This window comes from Prionailurus bengalensis, chromosome B3 (assembly GCF_016509475.1).
Source record: "Prionailurus bengalensis isolate Pbe53 chromosome B3, Fcat_Pben_1.1_paternal_pri, whole genome shotgun sequence".
Taxonomy (NCBI): domain Eukaryota; kingdom Metazoa; phylum Chordata; class Mammalia; order Carnivora; family Felidae; genus Prionailurus; species Prionailurus bengalensis.
Window position 1 is genome coordinate 74,899,651 of NC_057355.1, and position 19,067 is coordinate 74,918,717.

The window sequence follows — 19,067 nt, forward strand, 5'->3', positions numbered from 1 at the left end:
TCTCCGTGCTTTCTGCTGTCAGAGCTACTGTTTTTCAAACAGAAATTGAACTGCCTTTATTTAGGGTAGGATGTCAAGGTTCCATTCGTGTTGTTCCACAGCAGAACACATCCAGAGACGCCTCTGCAGGGCAGCGGGCAGGGCTGAGACTCCAAATGGCTACGAGGCCCAGAATCTTTGGTAAGGCATGAGCTGCACTGGGCTGAGGTGCTCTCGGGGTCTGGGCAGGCTCTGTTCTCTCTGGCCCGGCTGCATCTCAGTCTAGGTGAGGCCCAGGACGGCCTGGAGCTCCTGAGCTTTGTCACCAGGCAACGAGCCCAGTGCTGAGTGGAAGCTGTCGGTGTGCTGTCTGGCCAAGAATGTCAGGAGCAGCAGCAATGCGGCCTTGGTATCTGGGTGGAAAGTGCAGAGGGAGAGATCCCGCAGGGACTGGCCCTCCCCCACCCCCAGCTGCCCCAGGCCCTGTGACCCCTGGCCCTGCCCACTACTGCCACCCTCACCTGGTGGGATCTTATTGTCGGCCAGAATGAGGCTGCAGATGCGCAGGAGCTCAGGAGCCACATCTACAACCTGTGAGAAAAGAAAGGCTGACTTAGGGGTGGCAGCACCCTTGGGCCCGGGTCCAGGGGGGCAGTGGTAGAGACCAAAGAGAGAGAGAATCTCCCACCAGGGATACTTTGATTGTGATACCAATTCACATCCAAGGCAACTGTGAAACATGAGAAGGACCCAAGAAACATGGTAGTAGTAGTAGTTGTTTTTGAAGGAGACAGGATTGTGACCAAAGAGGAATGAAGTTAAGAAAAAAAGAATCCCCTGGTTGCTCTTCAGATCTATTAAGTCTTTCACCTTTTATTTTAAAGAAAGACCAAAAGAATCCCAGACACTTGGGAGCCCCACCAACAGAACAGTCTCTACAGAAGCACTGGAACAGGAGTCCAAACCTAGCTGGTCAGTTCAGATGAATTCAGGAAGCAGGGCTGCTCTAATTGGAAGGGATGGTGGGGCAGCCCAGGGATACCCACACCCCATGAGCATCCTGAAGGAGCCCTGGTATAGGAAGTTAGCCTAGGGAAGCTGTGATTTCTAGCTCCCCCCAGAGTGTGCAAATGGCCAGGCACGATGGAGCCTCCCTAGGAAAAAGCACTAAGGAGCGTCACAGGACAGTTTAAACTGTTACTCTGCGTCAGCTACAAGCGAGGCCAATTCTGCCTGTGACGAGCAGCAAGCTCCCCTGAGGGCCGCCAGCATCAGCATTACCTGGTCAGGGCTGCTCTGGTACAGGAAGCTGAAAAGGTGCCCTATGGTGACCCATTCCTCCAAGTCCTCCTTCAGTGGCAGGGCATGCAGCAGGGCAGCCAGCACCTGGACACAGAGATGCCTCAGGCCCCTTGTTCCGCACCCTCGCACCCTCCTCAGCTTCCTGGCTGTGCCTGATGCCCCTGGGTCTCACCTGGGGCTCCGGTTTCCTTGTGGGACTGGCCATCAGCAGGCGGGCAAGTGCCCCACAGATGTTGTCACGGACGCGATCATGGCGCTCCCGTGCCAGGAGGGGCAACAGAAGCCCCAGCAGCTTGGGGAAGTATCTGGTTCCACAGTCAAGGAACAGGCACGCGGGCAGACCTCTCCCGTCCTCGAGTTCCAGGGATGCTCCCAACCCCACCCAGGCCCTTTCTGCAAACTAAGGATACTCCTGAGCCGGGCGGCCCCCATGTTCTGCCAGCACCCCCAGCCCAAAGATGGCATTGCTCCGCACCTCAGGGTCTGCCTCCCGGGCGGTGCTCAACAGCACAGGGACCAGCCGAGACACAAACTGGGCTGAGGCGCCACCCAGGCCCTGAATAGACTCCGCCAGGGTCCCCACTGCAAAAGACTTCTCTGCCACTGTGCAGCCTTGCTTCTGGTGGGGGGAGGAGTGAAGTCAGCAGGGACAGAGTGAGGGGCTGGACACAGGGTGCACGGATAGAACAGGGTTCGAAGCCAGAGCACAGAGCACTCACCGTCTTGCACAGCAACAGTGGCAAGAAGCCAGCAAAGAAGGGGGCGAAGGCATCTCCCCCGGCTGCAGCTGCCAGGGCTGGGATGGCTTCTCCCGCGTGCTCCAGCAACATGGCATCATACTCAGCCTGCGGAACCAGGTCAGGGGCTAGAGCACCAGAGCTAGTTCTATAGCCGTGGGTGCCTCCCACAATGCCCCTTCCAAGCTGGCCATGTTTGAAACACAGCTTTTTTTCCTGGTACACCTACTCTTAGCTATCGATCCAAGCCCACCCCAATCCCCACCTGCCAGCAGCCTTTTCTGAACCTCCAATGCCTTATTGGGAGCAAGGCTGCATCATTTGGAGCCATTACCAGCCTTTTAGTGCCCCTGGCCTCCCTAGGCCAAGCCCAGGTGCACTGTCCATCTCTGCCCTGTGCAGACTACCCGGACAGCCTGGTCCCACAGTTTGCATCCATGGCCCTTACCTGGTCCTCCTCTTCCTCCTCCTCGTCGGTGTCCTGACAAGCTATCTGCAGGAAGAGAGTTCAGCTCAGCCTGGATCTCCTGCCCCTTCCCCTTTCCATGGAGGGGAGATAGGGAAACCTGGACCTGTAGTACCCTCAGACTATCCCCACTTAGGGCTGAGCCATCTCCTCAGCCCACAGTCTACCCATCCTGCTCACCTTCCTTTGCAGCACCGCCTTGAGCAAGTTGCAGAGCTCAGCAAGACGCCCAGGGGGCTGCAACGCGAGGGGCCCGCAGCCACGCAGCACCCCCGTCAGCGCCTCCAACACGGCCATCACCACCTGGCGCTCCCGCTCCACATTCACTGCCTGCATGTAGGACGGCACCACCCGGGCGAGGGCAGTCTGCAGAGCTGGGGACATTATTAGCTGAAGCCCCGATCAGACCCTGTCCCTCCCTCCAATTGCCCCCTGCTTCCAGGGGCCCTAGCCTCCCCTGCTCACCTGCAGTGTTGGGTTCTGAGGGGCAGCTCTGACAGGCCTTGTGCAGTGCGCAGCAGAACTGACCCAGGGCCTCGTGGGCTGCCTTCCGCACGTTCAGGTGAGGGCACTGCAGGGTGAGGAGGGGCAGGATGTGCCTGCTGTGTTCATGGCCAACGCTGGGCCCTGAGCCCTTGGATCCCACCCACTCTACCAGCCCTCTCACCTCTAGCAGCTTGAATACTTCTTCAAAGACAGTTTCCATGTAGGGAAGGAAGGCCACACTGTGGACAGACAAACATATGGCCATTGGGGAAGGAACTCCCAGGCAGGGTTCCCAGTGCTGGGGAAGGCAGAGGCTGACCTGGTGTTCACTGAGATCTCCCCCAGAGCAGCACAGGTGTCTTCCTTCTCATCGAAAAAGGCATTTTCCACGCTGTACCTAGGGTCAGGTGGGGAGGCAGCAGCCATCAGGCACCAGGAGGGGCAGATCTGGCACTGGGCCCTTGCAAAGCCAGGATTCCTCTGACCAGAATGGCAGCCCTCCGCACCCTGAGATCTCTGAGTCCTCCTCCTCTTCCTCATCCTTGTCCATGAGCTCCTCCTCTTCCTCCCCATCGCTCTCGTCAAACAAAAGGAAGGAAGCGCTTCCATCGTACTGAGGCTGGACAGAGGAGGCACAGCAGGGACTCGAGCTTAGCTGAGCCTGGGAGACAAATGCCAGTCCTGGGCTGCCCTTCCCCAACTGGCCCAGCCCACCCGTTCTCTGCTCACCACAATGCCTTCAGTGGAACGCAGTGACAACAGCATAAGTGTGGTGATTTGTGGCAGGTGTGGCGCCAGGCCCTCACCCATGAGCCCTGATAAGGCTGCAAACAGGCTGTACCTGGGGGAGGCAGGCAGAAGCTGTACAGGCAGAATGGGGAAGCCCAAGAAAACCCCTGATCCAGAAACAGAGAGGTCAGGGTTCTCAGGTCAGGGCTGTGGATCCAGTGGGAGGGCAGGAGACATGGGACAGGGGTGGGGTGAGGGCTCACTCACGTGCAGCGCCGCAAGTCAGGGTCGTCTACCTGGTCACACAGGCCCAGCCCTAGCTGGCAGCATTCCTCAGCCAGGGGCCTCATGGGCTCCCCCACCGCTCGAGCCAGCACCCCCAGTGTCTCTGTGGGGACAAGGACTTCACTAGGATGTGAAGATGGGTCAGAGGTGTGCGAGGCCAAGACCTGGGGGACCAAAGATGGCAGCTGGGGGGTGATTCAGGAATCCCACTTGTGTTTCTAGGCGCAGTGGGAAGGGTGCTTCCTTCGATGAAAAGGAAAAAACCTGTGTTGCCCGGGGGGAGATCTCTGTGAACACCCTGGCCCTTCCCCTGCACTGGGAACCTTGCCTGAGAGCCCCTTACTTACCCAGGCTCTGGATCTGCACAGGCTGAAGGTCCTCATGGCCAGTTAATAGGAATTCCCGCAGGTGCTCCATAATGGTGGGGAAGTAGGGCAGCAGGGAGGCCTGGGCAGCTGTGGCTGGGGAATGGAAGGCCAGTATCAGAGCTGGAGTGAGGACCACCGGTCCATCTGTCATGGACACCCTAGGGAAACCCTGTGCCCTGCCTCCTGCCTCCTTGTCCTCACCAATGGCCCCCAGGGCGCTCACAGCCAGCTCCTTGGCCCGGGAGCTGCTGGGATTCCTCAGAGGCTGCAGCATACATTCCATCAGCTCCGGAAGGTAGGGCTGCACTTTAGGCCCTGTAGGAAAAAGCATTCCTCTAACACCCAGGCCAGGTCTCCTACATTCTGGGGGCCCACTTCCCTCCAGGCTGACCTCTAACATCTAGCCCAGACCTCTTTGGGTGCCTGCCACACCCCTTTCTCTGCCCCAGACAGTGGTTCAGGGAGTTGCACATCCCATCGCCTTCATCCAAAGCTACAGCTCTGTCCCCTCCCTCACATACCCGATTGCCATCACCTACCCAGGTTCTCCACGAAATTCTCCAGGGCATAACAGGCCTTGGCTAGGTGGTTTGTGTGCCCAGAAGGCACCGATTTCAGGTAGGCGAGGAGCAGTGGCATCACCTCCCCTGAATAGCTGCTGATATGGGGCTGAAAGAAGGGGAAAGGAGACCCCGAGTCAGCTCAACCGCGGGTATGCCCTCAAAGCACGCACCTAAGTGCCAATGGCAGCAGGGATGCCTGAGGAGGGGAAGCTGGCCCCTGGGAGGGGTGGGGACTCTGAAACGCTGACTGCCCATTCAGCCTTGCTGACCTGTAGGTTCTCTGAGAACTGGCCCAGGGCAAACAATGCAGCATTGCGCACAACTTGTGATGGGTCCTCCAGGCCCTTGCACACGATCTGTAGCAGTGGGGACAGCAGTCTGGGTGGGGCAGAACAAGAGAATGTAGTCTGAGGGGCAATACCAGAAAGCCCTAGGCTGGGCCATTCTCATTTCCCCTGGGAAAAAGGCTTTCTCTGTCACCAGACAGTAGGTACCACCCCTGGTCCCTATAGCTGGGGAAGCCATTTAAATTATTTTCCAAATCAGGACGCCTTTTAGAGTGGCAGAAAGCACTACTGATAATTAAACTCCAACAATGAGCACAGACCAGGACTGCCACGCACTGTGTGGTGGTTCTCTCCACTGCCCAGCCTCCCTCTAGGAAAAAGGAATAGACACCTACCTCTGTCTGATGTGGTCACCAGCTCCATCGGACAGTACGGCCAGCACCAGGAGCCCGGCCTTGCGCTGGTACGGTCTCTCACTCCGCAAGGCCTCTTCCAGCATGGGCATCTAAGGGAGCAGATGGTACTCTCCAGAAACCCTGGCATAAGCCTGCCATTCCTCCGGCAACTGGCCCTCCACACCTACTAGGGCCCAAACATCTTCAGCAATGGGAGACTAGGCACACCTGGGGGTAGGGGCGCCAGAAGGGCAGAGCCACACTTACCAACAAGGGACAGAGCTTCTCAGGGGGCAAATGTAGTGCCAGCATGTCCACGACCTGAAAATGGACAGGAAGACTTTGCTGGACTCCATCTCTGCCCCACAGCTACCTAACACCCTGTTACTACCCCTGTAGCATATCTCACCTGTACAGCAAAGTGCTTGGGAGTCTCCCCCACCAGCCCAATCTCCACCTCTTCCTCTTCTGAATCCTGGTCTTCGGGATCCAGCTGGCCCAGTGGGGGCTCGGCAGCCATAATGGGGAAAAGGGTGTGTAGTAAGGGTGGCAGAAGACGATTCTTCAACAAAGCCTTGAAAGGAAGGTGGAATGGTGTCCCTGAGTATCTGCTCTCAAGATGGACTCACATTAAAAATTCTAGCCTTCTAGGCCATAAAGGGTCTAACAGAAGATTCCCAAACTCCCAGCTAGGAGCTGGGGTGAGGCCAGATCAATTTTAAATATCTAAAGATACCCGGAGATAGACAGAAAGCCCCAGCAGTGAGGTAAGGGATGGAAATGGGGGTGCACTAATGTGCATCACAGAGTACTCACCTTGCTCTTGACTTTAACCAAGAAAGTGAGGCAGCAGAGAATACGAACACGTATTGCATCACCCAGAGCCACGTTTTTAGCCACCTGCCCAGAGACTAACTTGAATCAGAGACAGGCAAAGAAACTCCCAGCAATATAAGCAGCAGAGGCTGTGCCTGTCCCCAGCTCACCTCCAGGCAAAATGTGAGGACCTCAGAGAGGTGGGAGGTGATGATGGGCACCTCTGACTCTAGCAATTCATCCAGGGCCTCCACAGCCTCACAGGCCTTTGCCTGCCAGACAAACAAGTCATAGGGTTACCATGTTCTTCTTCAGTGGACCAGGCTGGGTGCTCCTACACTCTCCTTCCAATAGACCTCTTGCCCACATGTCCTCACCTCATCTACAGGGATCAGAGTCTGCATGGCCACAATGAGCTTGGGCACCAACATCCGCGCAAGAGGCTAGAGGACAGAAAGCATAATACGGGCTCATCTCAGGCCCCAGAAGCTGGCAGCTTCCTCAAAGCCTGGGCACAAGATGAGCCCAGGTACAGCCACCCACAGTATCCCCTCTCAAGTGTTAGGAAGCACAAATGGCAGAGAATTTGAAGTAGTTCTGCATCCTGCAAGAATGAGAATATGAAGACCCAAGAATAGGGAACCAAGAAAGGTGAGGACCCACATCTTACCACATCATCAGTGCCCAGGTAAGGGGCCATGGTGGTCAGTGTGCGCAGGGAGTAAAAGAGGAGCCCAGGAGAGCCCACCTCACCGAGGGTCTCATTCAGAAGCCGAAGAAGCTCCCGGTGGTGGGGTTGGAAGGCCTCAGGCCGGGAGGTCACCACCACACTTAGCAGCAAAAGCCCCATCTGTTCAGGAGTAGGGGACGAGAGGAAAGCTTACATGGTCTATCCAGCTTCTCGGTCCCTCCATCCCTCCCTCCCACCGACAATGTGCTAATACCTCTCTCTCTGGTATGTGAGGGCTGTGGGTACTGTGCTGAAGAAGTTGCATGAGCTGAGGCCAGGCCTCCAGGCCTTCCTTTCGAAAAATGGTGGCTGAGAGCTGGGCCAGGCTAAGGCTCACAGAGTGCCTGCAAACAGGAGAGATTCCCCCGCCACCCCCAATCATCTTCCAGTACCCTCCCCAGCACACGCTGGGCCTGCCTCAATGGTCTGGCCAGGAAAGAAACCTTCAAGTGTGGGCAGAGTGTTTGCCAAGTTGGGACACATAAGACCACTAGTGGCTAACAGGGAGACCAGCAGCATGGTGGGTATGTGATCTGGTGAGCCTCGTTTCATGCAGACTGAATTTCAGTTCCGTTCTTCTGAATAGGATATGGCAGACCTTCACAGCCCATTCTTATGAAGTTTAGTCTTCAACACGGCCTTAGAACCCTTGCTCCACCCTTGGTCTAGAACTGAAATCTTCCCTTCTCCCTGCCCCAGGCCCTGCCTGGAGCTGAAAGACAAGGCAGAAACCCAAAGAGGGTCTCATTAGGGGGTCAGTCAGGATCCCAAGAGGAGGCAGGTAGGCACTTACTGGGTCTCTCTCTGGAAGGCGGACAGGACCAGGGACTTGAGGCTGGAACACAGGTGGCAGGTGTTGGCACTTGGCCGGCCCGGGAGCCGCCTCCGCCTGGCCCCGCCCCGCCCCTGGCCCTGCCCACCTCTCCCGATGCTCAGCTGTCAGCCGTCGCCAGTGGGTGCTCAGTCGTCTACGGGTCAGCACTGCCGCGAACTGGCGGATCTGGGACAAGGAAGCACGCACGTGAGGGTTTGGGCAGGAAGGTGCTGAACGGGCCGCAGGGGGCAAGCTGGGGGCGTGACCAGTGGCGTACTATGGGACGCTCAGCGGGAAAGGGCAGGAGCCTCACCTGAGGATCGGCCGCGGAGGCCAGCAGGTCGCAGAGCGCAGGCAGGGCGGCCGGGTTCCGAAGAACGATCTGGAGCTGCTCAGTGGCCTGGCGGATAGTTTGGGGGTCAGAGTAGGGCTTTTCCCGCAACCTCCCGCTCGCCCCGGCCGGGTCTATCCTGTCCGTACCCGGCGGATACGCTCGGTGTCCGGCAGCAGCAGCTCCCGCAGGATCTGCTCCAGGCCGGCGGGCTCCATGGCAGCAGCCGAGGAGCCGCTACTGGACCGGGAGGGGGGAGGGACAGCACGTGGAGGCCCCGAAACCCATTTCCGGCGGAAAGGGCGTTGCTCCGAGCCCCTCCCGTCACCAGGGTGATTCAACTCGCTTCCCACCCGGAGCTCCGGCTTTGCCACTTCCGTTGGCCTCAGCGCCGGCTGAGCCGCGGAAACAGGCCCTGGCAGTGAAGGTTCCCTCAGTCGAGAGTTCCCAAGCTCCGCGTAAAACTCGAGTTCCGTGCGTGCCGGGCCGACCCGGTTTTCTAAAGGGACACTACCCTTAACCGCGGGGCTCGAGTTCCTATATCCAGACCAAACCCTCCAACTACAGGATCCTTTTTCTTAATAAATTTTATTTTGATAATTGTAAAAAGAAAAATCAGGACCAAAACTAAAGGCAACTTAAAAAGTTCAAATATATACTCCTTATATAATAGAGATTTGTAATTTCCAGGCCCTCCGGGGGAAGAGGGGCCCAAAGGGCAAAGGGGAAGTAGATAATGCCATCACACAATTCAGTCAATCAGAAGAGACGTTGGTAAGAGATCAGTGGGTCTCTGGACGTGAAGAATGGGAGAAAAGATCAATAGTTTTGCCACCCAAAACTTAGTCCATCTTGAGGTTAACATAGATATAACGGATGAACTTTAGGGAAGAAAAAAAGGAGATGGTGCCTAGCATGAGGAAGAAGACATAACCAGTGAGTAAGGAGTAGCCAAAAAACTCTACTGTCTGTACTGCCCCTGACATGTTGGAGCGCCGAGCATAGTAGAAAACCGAGTAGAGGAAGATGAAGAGCCCAGTGGAGCCAACACTCAGCACAGATCGCCACCACCAGCGGTAATCCTCCCCAGACAACTGGAAGTAGGTGAGCGCAATGGAGATGCAAGCCCCCACACTCAACAGGATGGCGAAGACAAAGAAGAGGATGCCATACAAAGTGTACTGTTCCCGACCCCATACTGTGGCAAAGATGTAGTACAGCTCCACAGAGATGGCACTGTGAAGAGAAGAGAGGATACACAGCATTAAAGGGCTGTGCACTGCCAGCACAGTGGCCAGGTCAAAATCCAGCCACCCCCTCCATGTTACCGGGTCACTGTGGAAAGTGGGTCCACTCCACTCCCTGCCCTACAGTTCCTGGCTCCGTGGGGACTCTTACCCATGACTAGCTGTGCTCATTTCAAGAACAGCTTCCCTGATAGGTTGAGAGCAAGGATCCTGTCTGTTTTATTTTCTGCTCTATATTATCTGCCTGGCACTAGAGGTACTCAAAAAATTGGACAGGCAATCACATGGGCTTTAAGCCCCAGCTGGTGCCTGTGGACACTAAAGTCAGAAACCAGGAAGGCAGTGAACGGAGAAATGTCTTTGGAGAGCTTTATAAGTGAGCCACCCTCATCTTTGAGTTGATTTAAGCTGAGTCCTGCTTGGATACAGGAGGAACTATTTAATGATCTCTTAATTGTGCACCTGAACCAGGGATCATCACTCTTGTTGGGTCAGGGTACTGAGAAAGGCAGTTAAAGTCGGAAACCTGAGAGTGATGGCCAGAGCATAAAGGGAGGATACCTGAAAGGCAGGAAGCCTCCAACCGTCATGTGGATGAGCGTAGACTTGTACCAGGGCTGGGGCGGGATTTCCCGGGCGATGTTCTTGGTGCGACAAGGTGCATCAAAGGAGCTAGCGTTGTTCTTCCCGAAGATGCCTCCAATGACAGTAAGGGGGAAGCCCACCAGCAGCCAAACCGTCAGAAGCAGCAGGATGGTGGTGGCTGGCAGAGCCTGTGTCGAACCATTAGCCCAGTGCACTGAGTTCACCACACTCCACGTCAGGAAGAAAGGCACTGCAGGGATGGGCCCCCAGAAGGAGGGTCAGCTGTAGGAACATCCCTGGGGCCACCCACTCTGACTAGAACTAACAGGGAGAGAGGTGAAGCATCCTGCTCCCAGGCTGACCTCCCCTTTTCACATCCCATAGTTCTCAGTTCCTTATCTTACCAACATCCCTTCCCCATCCATTATCATTAAGGGTCAAGGTAGCTGTTACATAATGATCAAAGAGAAACACAATCCACCTGCCTCCCAGGGCTTGTTCTGCTGTAGCATTGGTGATTCCTAGCATGACCCATTCCTTTGGCTTAAGGCCCTATTTTCAGAAAATCCTCTTCAAACATAAATGTGACGGAGTATAAATCAGACACTCAAGACTGGGAACACGAAAGGTTCAAAATGCATACTACTACTGCTGCCTTTGAAAGGACAAGCTGGCTTGTAAGGCTAGAGTGGGGTAGCCGCCTGCAAATAAAAAAAAACAAACTTATTTTGGCGGGGACACCTGGGTGACTCAGTCAGTTAAGCGTCCGACTTTGGCTCAGGTCATGATCTCATGCTTTGTGGGTTCAAGCCCCATATCAGGCTCTCTACTCAGTGCAAAGCCCACTTCAGATCCTCTATCCTCCTCTCTCTACCCCTCCCCACTGATGCGTGCACATGTTCTCTCTCAAAAATAAACGTTAAAAAAAAATTTTTTTTTAAGTAGGCTCTAAGCCCAGCGCAGAGCCCAATGTGGAGCTTGAACTCACAACCCTGAGATCATGACCTGAACCAAGATCAAGAGGGGGACACTTAACCGACTGAGCCATCCAGGTGCCCCCAAAAAACCTTTTAAAAAGGGACTATCAAGAAATATGTTCAAGAAAGAGTGTTATTTCACTCTTAACATAATGGTTAAGAATACAGGCTCTAGAGTCAGACTGCCTGCATCTGAAACCTGGTTTGCTTCCTCTTAGGAGTGTAATTTCAGGCAAATTGCTTAACCAGCCTTCAATTTCCTCATCTGTAAAAATGGGGACAATATTAACTCCCGCATAGGGCTATTGTGGAGATTAAATCGATGAAGGCATGCAGAGTGCTTACCATGCTGCCTAGAATATTTTAAGGACTTAATTTTTAAACTATGCAAAAGAAATGCAGTCTTGTCTTTTGAATGGTTTTCTTGTTTCTTTTGCCCATTTTCATTCCCTTAAGGCCTTACTCTAACTCTATCCCAGGTTCCATGATGTGTTGTAAGTTCCTAAACCCTCAGTCGCCAGGCCAGCCCACCAGGGAAAGGGCAGTCCTCACCAGAGAAGAGGCTGGTGGTGAGAATGATGTTCCACACCCAACGCTCTCCTCCAATCTGCCGGTAGAAGTGGCTGGACACGTAGCCAGAGATGCAGCAGGTCAGGGCATACAACAAGATGGCTGCCGAGTTAATGGCCCCATGACGGTGCACATTGAACATGCCCAGCAGCGCCATGACAATAATGCCTGTAGGGTAGTAGTGGAAAGCCTGTGTCAGGTCTCCCCTGTCCCTTTTCTGACAACTTCAGAGGAATCATCCCCCTTTCTCCCAGACCCAAGGAAAACAATATCCCCTAATTCTGTTGTTCAGCAAACCCACAACTGAATATACACATGCTTGTTAAAGCCACCCACCCCTTAGGTTTGCCTCTCACCTTGGAAAGAAGAGAAGATCTGCAGATCTTTCCAGAACAAACCATCAACTTAGTTCTACCCCTTGAGAGAAATCCCTGATTAATTTTTATCACCTCACCAGTGCCAAGGGCCAGGAACTGGGCACCCACACCAAGCACAGCACAGAGCAGACCACGGTATGGAGGGAAGCGGAAGACATCTGTATGGATAATTTTCCAGCCATTGTCACCTTGATCAAAGTCATCACCAGAACCTGCAGAGGTAGTCTCCTCATCCAAGTTGTATCGAGCCAGGTCGTTTCGAAGCACACGCATGAGAATGACAGCCACAAAACCCACCAGTAAAAACACAAGCACCATGGAATTGATGATGGACAACCAATGGATTTCCAGTGTTCGGGGAAAGAAACCACTGTCATCACCACGGCGCCTGTCACTCCGACGTTCCACTGAAGTCTCAGACCAGCGCACGCTGTAGGTGTGGGTGAGGCCTAAGAACTCATCAGGTCGTAACCCATCTAAGCTGTGGGGCTTGACGTCCCTCACAGAGACATTGGCAAATATAATTCGGTCTCCATGGAATTCTAGGTGGAAGTCCAGATGGGTCCAAAGCCCTATCTTGTGGCTGTGAGGCAGGAAGCCACTCTCCTCCATGTAGCCCACAAAGCCACGGATTGGCAAATCATCCACTACAAATTCAAAGTAATACAGTTCCTCAATGGCCTGGCGCAGTTGCTCCACCTACAAAGAGCAAGTCAGGAGTCAGATACGGCCTCCCCAGGCATAGCGTTAGAGCAAGGTTCCACAGCCTGGACACTTCTGACATTCTGGGCTGGATAATTTTTATTGTGGGGAGCTGTCCTGTGCACTGTAATATGTACCATCCCTGGCTTCTTCCCACTAGGTGTCAGTAGCAGCACCCCCCCCCCCCAGCCCCCCTCCCGGCAGTGACAACCAAAATTATCTCCGGACATTGCCAAATATCCCTTGGGAGACAAAATTGCCCCCTGCTGAGAACCACTAGGTTAGAACCTAGTATGCTGGGATTCTCCAAAACGAGCAATGTGACTTGACAGGGTTAAGGTGTAGAAAAAGGAGAAAGGCAAGGTGTCAGAAGGTCTGGAGTAGACTAAAGAAAAGTGCCCTAACATAGGATTTGCTAAAGAAAAAAAAGCATCACAGGAAAGATTAGAGTGTAAAGGAGCCAGTTAGGAAAGCCAAGAGGTAAGTATGGAAGGAAACAACTATATAGGAGTGATAGTTGGGACCTTATTACCAACAGAGCAGCCTGGAGTCCGGAGCCCTGGGCTCTAATATCACCTCTGCAATTCAGTATCCATGTGGTCTTGGAAAGTCACTTTTGAGCAAGTATGTTTCTTCCTCAACTGAATGCAAATAATACCACCTGTCCTGACTACCTGGTGGGATTGTAGTTAGAGTTAAGTCAGATCATTTCCATAAAGGTGCTATAAGACCATAAATTGTAAGACACTGTTTAGTCCCTGGGAGGGAGGGCTGACTTCTAGCCAATGTGGAGAGGCTGACCTGTGCAGAACTGAGCTGCATGTGGCACAGGATTCTCTTCTCCACATTCTCCCGAAAACGTATCTCGTACAAAGACTCAGCCATTCGGTCCCCATCCAACACTTCACCCAGGCTAAGGCTTTTGTGTCGTATCTTCTCAGGGCAGCAGACCGGAAGCTGATAGTAGTGGTAAGTCTCCTGAGGGTTGTGGTAGGGTCCCACTTTGTTGACATATAGAATGACGGGGTCACCGGCCTTGTAGTGTGTCACACCTTCCACCCCAGGCTCATGGCCTGTGCCCAGCAGCAGCATCAGAAGTGACAACCACCGGTAGCTCCAACTCCGCGGGTGCCCTAGGACTGTCATCCTTAAGGCAGCAGAACCTGTTTGGGGGAGTCCTGCAGTTATGGAAACCAATTCCTGACGCCCCAGGTCAAGTCGTTCGAACCGCTCCAATTCCTCCCCTTGGGTTCTCCAACCCTCCTTCGGGAGGCCGCCTCCCGACCCCCAGACAACACTGTCACACTGTCCTCCTTTGCTCTCCTGTTCTCTCAGTCTGGGGCCCCCCTCCCGCAGCCCGCCTGCCCGGGACCTCCCCGCGCCCCAGCCCGTTTCCATGGCAACGCCACGCGGCCTCGCACCTCAGGCACCTTCCAGCGGCCCCCGCGGGGTCCTCACCGCACGGGAAGGGCTGGCCGAGGCGGCGCCCGCGGCCTCTGCGGCCCCGTAGCTGCCCTTGGGTTCCTGCCGGGGTCTCCCCCCTGAGCGGCGCGCTAGCGGCGGCCCGGGAAGGACCTGACGACCGACCTCCACGGGGTTGGCCGCCGCGGTGCCTGATCGCAGCGGCTGTTGCCACACCATACGGTAGACCGCACTGAGTTCAGTTAAGTGTTCGCCGACTAGCTTTCTCCAGTCGGGAGCCCGGCCCAGCTCTGGAGAGCCCGCAAGGCCCGGCTAGCCCGTCCCTCCGCGGTGGGCCCTCCCGGCGATCTGGAGAGCAGCCCGAGACACGTCAGTCTTACCACTTCCGCCTCACCCACGGGGACCTCAGCCGGGCGGAAAGCTCCTTTTCTGGAGCCTAGTGGGGACCACGCCCCCGATGCTGGGGCCGGTGCGCTGCTCCGCCGAGGGTCTTTCGGGCAGGGACTGAGGCTGAGGCCTGGCTGCGGGGACGCGGACGCCACTTTGGGGTAAGAGTCGCTGCCGGGCCACTCGCCCGTCCCAGGGAAGACTTGGGGGCACCTGCCGGCAGAGGCCGGAGAGCCGTGCCCGCCGCACGCGCCCAGTAACTGTCCAGGAAACGGAGCCCGGTTGGTGGCTGGGTCTACACCTAGTGGACGCCCAGGAGCATTTGCCGGCTGAACCGGTGGGTCTCGCCACCGAATGCAGGGGGCGAGCTCAGAGAGGCGGTTGATGGCCCCCAACCCGGGCGGAGGTGAGACTTTGGGCGTCGCTGTGCTGGGACATCGAGGGCACAGTACGTGCAAGTGTCCTGGAATCTCCATCTCATCTCACTGCTCCTCTTCCAACCCGTCACGAGTGGCCTCCCGCCAAAAAATAAATACAGAAGTAAAAATATCTTCTCGAGGCTGTGCTGGAGGCCTCCCCGGCCAAATAATGACAGTCCCATGTTCGAAGACAGGCAAGCCTGAGGCAGGTCTGGTGCGGAGACACGCAAAGAGACAGGGTGTCAGCCCTTTTATCGGGTGAGTTGGGCAGCCTGGCAGGGTTATTGTTAACCTGCAGGCAAAGAATCTTGGCATACGTTCGACTCTTTCGGTGTTCTTGTTATTTACGTGTGTGTGTGTGTGTGTGTGTGTGTGTGTGTGTGTGTACGCGCGCGCGCATGCGTTTGGGCTTCTCAATTTTATATTGCAGATTACTCTGGAAAAGTTTACCCTTGCCTGTCTTGGCTATTTTAAGGGTATCTGCCATTGGGAGAGTTTTGAAGCTCAGACCCAGGGGCAGTGACTTCCGTTTGGCCACTTGGGGGCAACATGTAAGGATGCAGATTTAAGGTTCTCTTTCCCTGGGTAAAGAAATAGTGCCTCACCTCCCTGTAGGAGGAGGTGAGGTTCCAGGAAGTAGGGGATTGAGTTTTTTAGATAATCAGTGGATTTTGTAATTAGAAAAGTAATTTAGAGAAGCCAGAAACCTGGGACTCTCTCACTCCCCTGTCCCCAGGGGACATCCTCTTCAGATCAGTGCCACCAAGCCCCCCTGCTTATTTCCTGAATATTTTCCAATACTTGCCCTCGTTGCAGCTGCCTTGGTTCAGGTCCCACCCTCTCTCACCTAAATTACCATGATAGCCACCTTGCTAGTGTCCTGGTCACCTCCCAACTTGGATCCATTTTCCATACTGCTGCTATAATGATTTTTTAAAAAATATGTGTCCTATTTCCAGCAACAGTGGTTCTGAAATCTTGGTGCTCATCAGATTGAACCAAAAGCTTATTTAAAACATAGAGACCTGGGACCCACCAAATCAGGATCTTAGAGGAGGGGGTGACTGGTCATTATTTTTTAACAGGCTTTGATTTTGACTAAAATTTGACCATGAGTACATAGGATAAATTCTTAAAAGCTTGCCATATGAGACCTGTCAGACCTGGATCTTTACTTCTCCAGGTACATTACCCTTTTGGAACCCTGTCCTGTGTTCAAACTGGAATCTTGAATGTCGTGTTCTCTCAAGTCTACAAGCTTATGTAGCTCCTTTTGCCTGGACTGCCCAGTCTACCATTCCCTGCTTACCTGCCTGGAGACTTCTAACAGTGCAAATGCTTCCCCTATAAAGCCTGCTTTTACGTCTTCCAGTCTTTGATTATAGCACTTTACCTCACTGGACTGTTATTTTACTTCTGTGTCTGTTTTCCTTGTTAATTGCTAACTACTCACAGGAAGACTAAGTTATACATCTTGATATCCTTAGCAGTGCTTTTGTATAAAGTCGGCAGCTTAATACATGTTTTTCAAATGAACTGGTTTACCCCCTGCACAATGATAACACAGCTGCCACCAGGCTGCCCATCCAAGGGCCAGCAAACTATCCAGAGGGTGGGGCTGTGTGGCTCTCCTTACCATGGTGTGCCCTGGACAACTCATCTTGGTAGATCGAGGATGTAGATTAGGCTTCCAACAAACTTGGGAACCATCCTGCCAGCAGGATCAGCAGGCTGTCAGTAAATAGGAATTTACCAGTAGTCTATGGCATAATCTTTTGTTGGGAGTTGTTTTGCTTTGGAAGATAGAAATGTGATTCTTCCCTTGTTCTTTCCTGAGTGCCACTCCCCACCCCCACCCCCCCCACCCCCACAGTCTTAAATCCAGGTTAACCCTTCAATGACCACAATCTCTGTCATTCCCTGCAACCTGCATTTTTCTAGCTTGTCTTCCTTACCCATGCAGCTTAGATTTGGCATTCCATCATTTCAGCCACATTCTTGACTGTGTTCTTGATGCCTCTCTTCCATTATTGTTTCATTCCAGCTGCCAAGTGAAACCTTAATCTTGGGTTCATATTCAAGAACTGTCAGTATTCAAGCACCTATACCCAAGATGAATCTTAACATTGTGTTAAAATCGTGTGTCTATAAATTGTGTTTTTAACCTCAGTTGGACCCCCAGTGCTGCTCAGTGATCCTGTTCATTTTCCAGATCAGCTCTCTTATTCTGCACAACCCATTCTTCTCAAGCCTCTGACTTCATCTCCCTCTTCTTGCCAGTTGACCTCCCTGACAGCCTAGGGGGAGATTCAAGCAGAAAAAAAACACAGTTACAGGCACTGTGACAGAGAAAGTATTGGGGCTCTGGGAGCACCCAGGAGGGAGGAACATCCAATTTGCTCTTGAGCAGTTGGTAAAGGTGTCCTTAAAACAGCTTATGAGCTAAGTCCTGAAGGGAGAGTAGGGGTTTGCCAGACAGAGAAAGCAATGAAAGAAGAGTAATTCTGTTTGACTGTAGCATTGCATGTAGGTTAAAAGATAAAATTGGAGAAGTAAGCAGGGTCAGATATATAAAAAAATATATATATATATATATAAAAATTTGGACTTGATCCTGAGGAGAATGGGGAGACACTGAATTTTTTTAAGTGGGCATAAAATCAGATTTACACCTTGGAGTTGAGGGTGAAGACTGGAGGGGAGCAGAAAGCTTGCCAGAGCGATCAGTTGAGAACTGAAAGAGGCTTCAGCTAAGGCAGTGACAGCTGCTCCGGGAGCCTGAAACATACTGTTAAAAATACTTAGGAGGTAGAAGAGACAGAATTTGGTGACAGATTGGATGTAGGGGCCGAGGTAGAGGGAAGGGTCCAGGTGACATTTGGGTGTGTGAACTGAAAACAACTAGTATAGAACTTACAGAAAGAGGAAACCTAGGGCAAGAACATACAGACTTCAGTTTTGGACATGGCACGTTGAAGATACAAACATGTCCATGTGAATCCAGCAAGCAGTTGGATGCTGGATCTGGAACTCCAGAGACATCTGAGATAGACAAGATTAGGAGCAGTCAGAATGGATGTAATAAATAAGGTGTTGGGAATGGGGGAGATCCTAAAGGATGAGGACATAAGACCTATGGTAGAAACTTTGCAGTATGATTAAGGGACAGACAGAGAAGATAAGGCTCCAGTGAAGTGTGAGGAGTGGCCAGAGGGATAGGAGGAATCCTACAGAATTTAAGGTCATGGAAAGCAAGATAAGAATGCATTTCAAGGTTCAGAGGTGGAATCAGGTGGAATCTATTCCACCCTTTCAATCCAAGTGATCCTTTGTGGTTTTGGAGCCTAGGTTTCAATTGATCATACAATTTCTGATTTTTTTTTTTTTCCTCTTGAAATTCAGTGCTACTGTGTGAAGGAACTCTGGCTAGTCTGCTGGATAGTGAGACCATATGCAGCAGAAACAAACGATCCCAGCAAAGATGAGACCGCTGGAAGAACCACCCAACTGAGCCCAGCTCAACTTGCAAAAAAAAAAAAAGGTGGTTGTTTTAAGCCAGAAAAACATTTTAAGGTTAAGATTCCTTAGAATATGTTTCTACAACACCTTATAATGCTCTGTAATATTCTCACACGTGGGTTTCTCATGCTGGATAATAAAACTCTAGGAGCCTAGGGTCTCTATTGGTCTTCTTATTTTATCCCAGTACTCAGCCTGGTACATAGTGGGTGCTCAATAAACATGAATGGTTGAAGGGATTAGATCTATGGCGGGGGCAGGCAGGGTGGGGGGAGTCTCACCAAATTGCAGAAGTTGCCTCTAGGAATATGTTCCAAAGTGCACTTCATTCTCAAGTCTTATGGCCAGTGGTGGAAAGAAGGTGAATTGTGATGTATGTGGAACATGGGACCTTGAGGAGTTCCGTAACCAGGAGGAGAAAGAAGTAACAACAGCTAGTGGAGACAAAAAGAACTGCTTCTCCCTTCTTCCCCCTCCACGTTTCTAGTGAGAGTTGAGCCCAGCATCCCAGACTTGTGTGACTATATAGGCAAGCTTTCAAAGACTAACTTTACTTTGGTACCCTAGCCCTCAT

The 19,067-nt window shown here is 53.0% G+C and overlaps 2 protein-coding genes and 1 long non-coding RNA gene across 5 annotated transcripts; 1 reads left to right on the forward strand and 2 right to left on the reverse strand.

The window, feature by feature from the left end:
• Positions 1–30: 30 nt before the first annotated feature.
• On the reverse strand, positions 31–8,730 carry IPO4 (importin 4). Its single transcript, XM_043555880.1, has 30 exons — positions 8,438–8,730; positions 8,271–8,357; positions 8,064–8,143; positions 7,937–7,978; positions 7,358–7,487; positions 7,084–7,263; positions 6,791–6,856; positions 6,584–6,685; positions 6,414–6,497; positions 6,007–6,171; positions 5,865–5,918; positions 5,598–5,707; positions 5,185–5,293; positions 4,892–5,021; positions 4,554–4,667; positions 4,332–4,445; positions 3,967–4,087; positions 3,700–3,811; positions 3,477–3,589; positions 3,290–3,367; positions 3,152–3,209; positions 2,950–3,055; positions 2,665–2,858; positions 2,467–2,511; positions 2,001–2,126; positions 1,692–1,900; positions 1,454–1,586; positions 1,261–1,365; positions 501–570; positions 31–392 (listed from the first exon to the last, which is right to left on the reverse strand). Exons 1-30 carry the CDS (start codon positions 8,504–8,506, stop codon positions 262–264), a joined length of 3,237 nt encoding a protein of 1,078 aa, XP_043411815.1. The 5' UTR covers positions 8,507–8,730; the 3' UTR covers positions 31–261.
• A 127-nt stretch (positions 8,731–8,857) lies between these two features.
• Positions 8,858–14,487, reverse strand: TM9SF1 (transmembrane 9 superfamily member 1). Of its 3 annotated transcripts, none has more exons than XM_043555884.1 (6): positions 14,334–14,487; positions 13,548–13,909; positions 12,122–12,743; positions 11,650–11,835; positions 10,097–10,370; positions 8,858–9,524 (listed from the first exon to the last, which is right to left on the reverse strand). In XM_043555884.1, the coding sequence occupies exons 2-6, from the start codon at positions 13,890–13,892 to the stop codon at positions 9,131–9,133; spliced, it is 1,821 nt and encodes a 606-aa protein (XP_043411819.1). In that variant the 5' UTR covers positions 13,893–13,909; positions 14,334–14,487; the 3' UTR covers positions 8,858–9,130. The 3 variants fall into 3 exon arrangements, with proteins under 3 accessions (XP_043411819.1, XP_043411818.1, XP_043411816.1); XM_043555883.1 differs by lacking the exon at positions 14,334–14,487 and adding an exon at positions 14,205–14,299; XM_043555881.1 differs by lacking the exon at positions 14,334–14,487 and adding an exon at positions 14,168–14,284.
• Positions 14,488–14,636: 149 nt separating this feature from the next.
• Positions 14,637–18,648, forward strand: LOC122468942. Its single transcript, XR_006293354.1, has 2 exons — positions 14,637–15,232; positions 18,377–18,648. It is a non-coding gene; the product is annotated as an uncharacterized LOC122468942 (long non-coding RNA).
• The last annotated feature ends 419 nt before the right edge of the window (positions 18,649–19,067 follow it).

What these genes read in the sequence shown, in the direction of transcription:
- IPO4 (XM_043555880.1), bottom strand. Translation starts at nt 8,506, where the DNA reads ATGGAGCCCGCCGGCCTGGAGCAGATCCTGCGGGAGCTGCTGCTGCCG. An exon ending in GGTGACCACATCAGACAGAG is followed by an intron (nt 5,294 to 5,597) that starts GTAGGTGTCTAT and finishes TGCCCCACCCAG; the next exon opens with ACTGCTGTCCCCACTGCTAC. An exon ending in CGACAATAAGATCCCACCAG is followed by an intron (nt 393 to 500) that starts GTGAGGGTGGCA and finishes CTTTCCACCCAG; the next exon opens with ATACCAAGGCCGCATTGCTG.
- TM9SF1 (XM_043555884.1), bottom strand. Translation starts at nt 13,892, where the DNA reads ATGACAGTCCTAGGGCACCCGCGGAGTTGGAGCTACCGGTGGTTGTCA. An exon ending in GTTCCTGGCCCTTGGCACTG is followed by an intron (nt 11,836 to 12,121) that starts GTGAGGTGATAA and finishes ACTACCCTACAG; the next exon opens with GCATTATTGTCATGGCGCTG. An exon ending in CACCACCAGCCTCTTCTCTG is followed by an intron (nt 10,371 to 11,649) that starts GTGAGGACTGCC and finishes CCATCCCTGCAG; the next exon opens with TGCCTTTCTTCCTGACGTGG.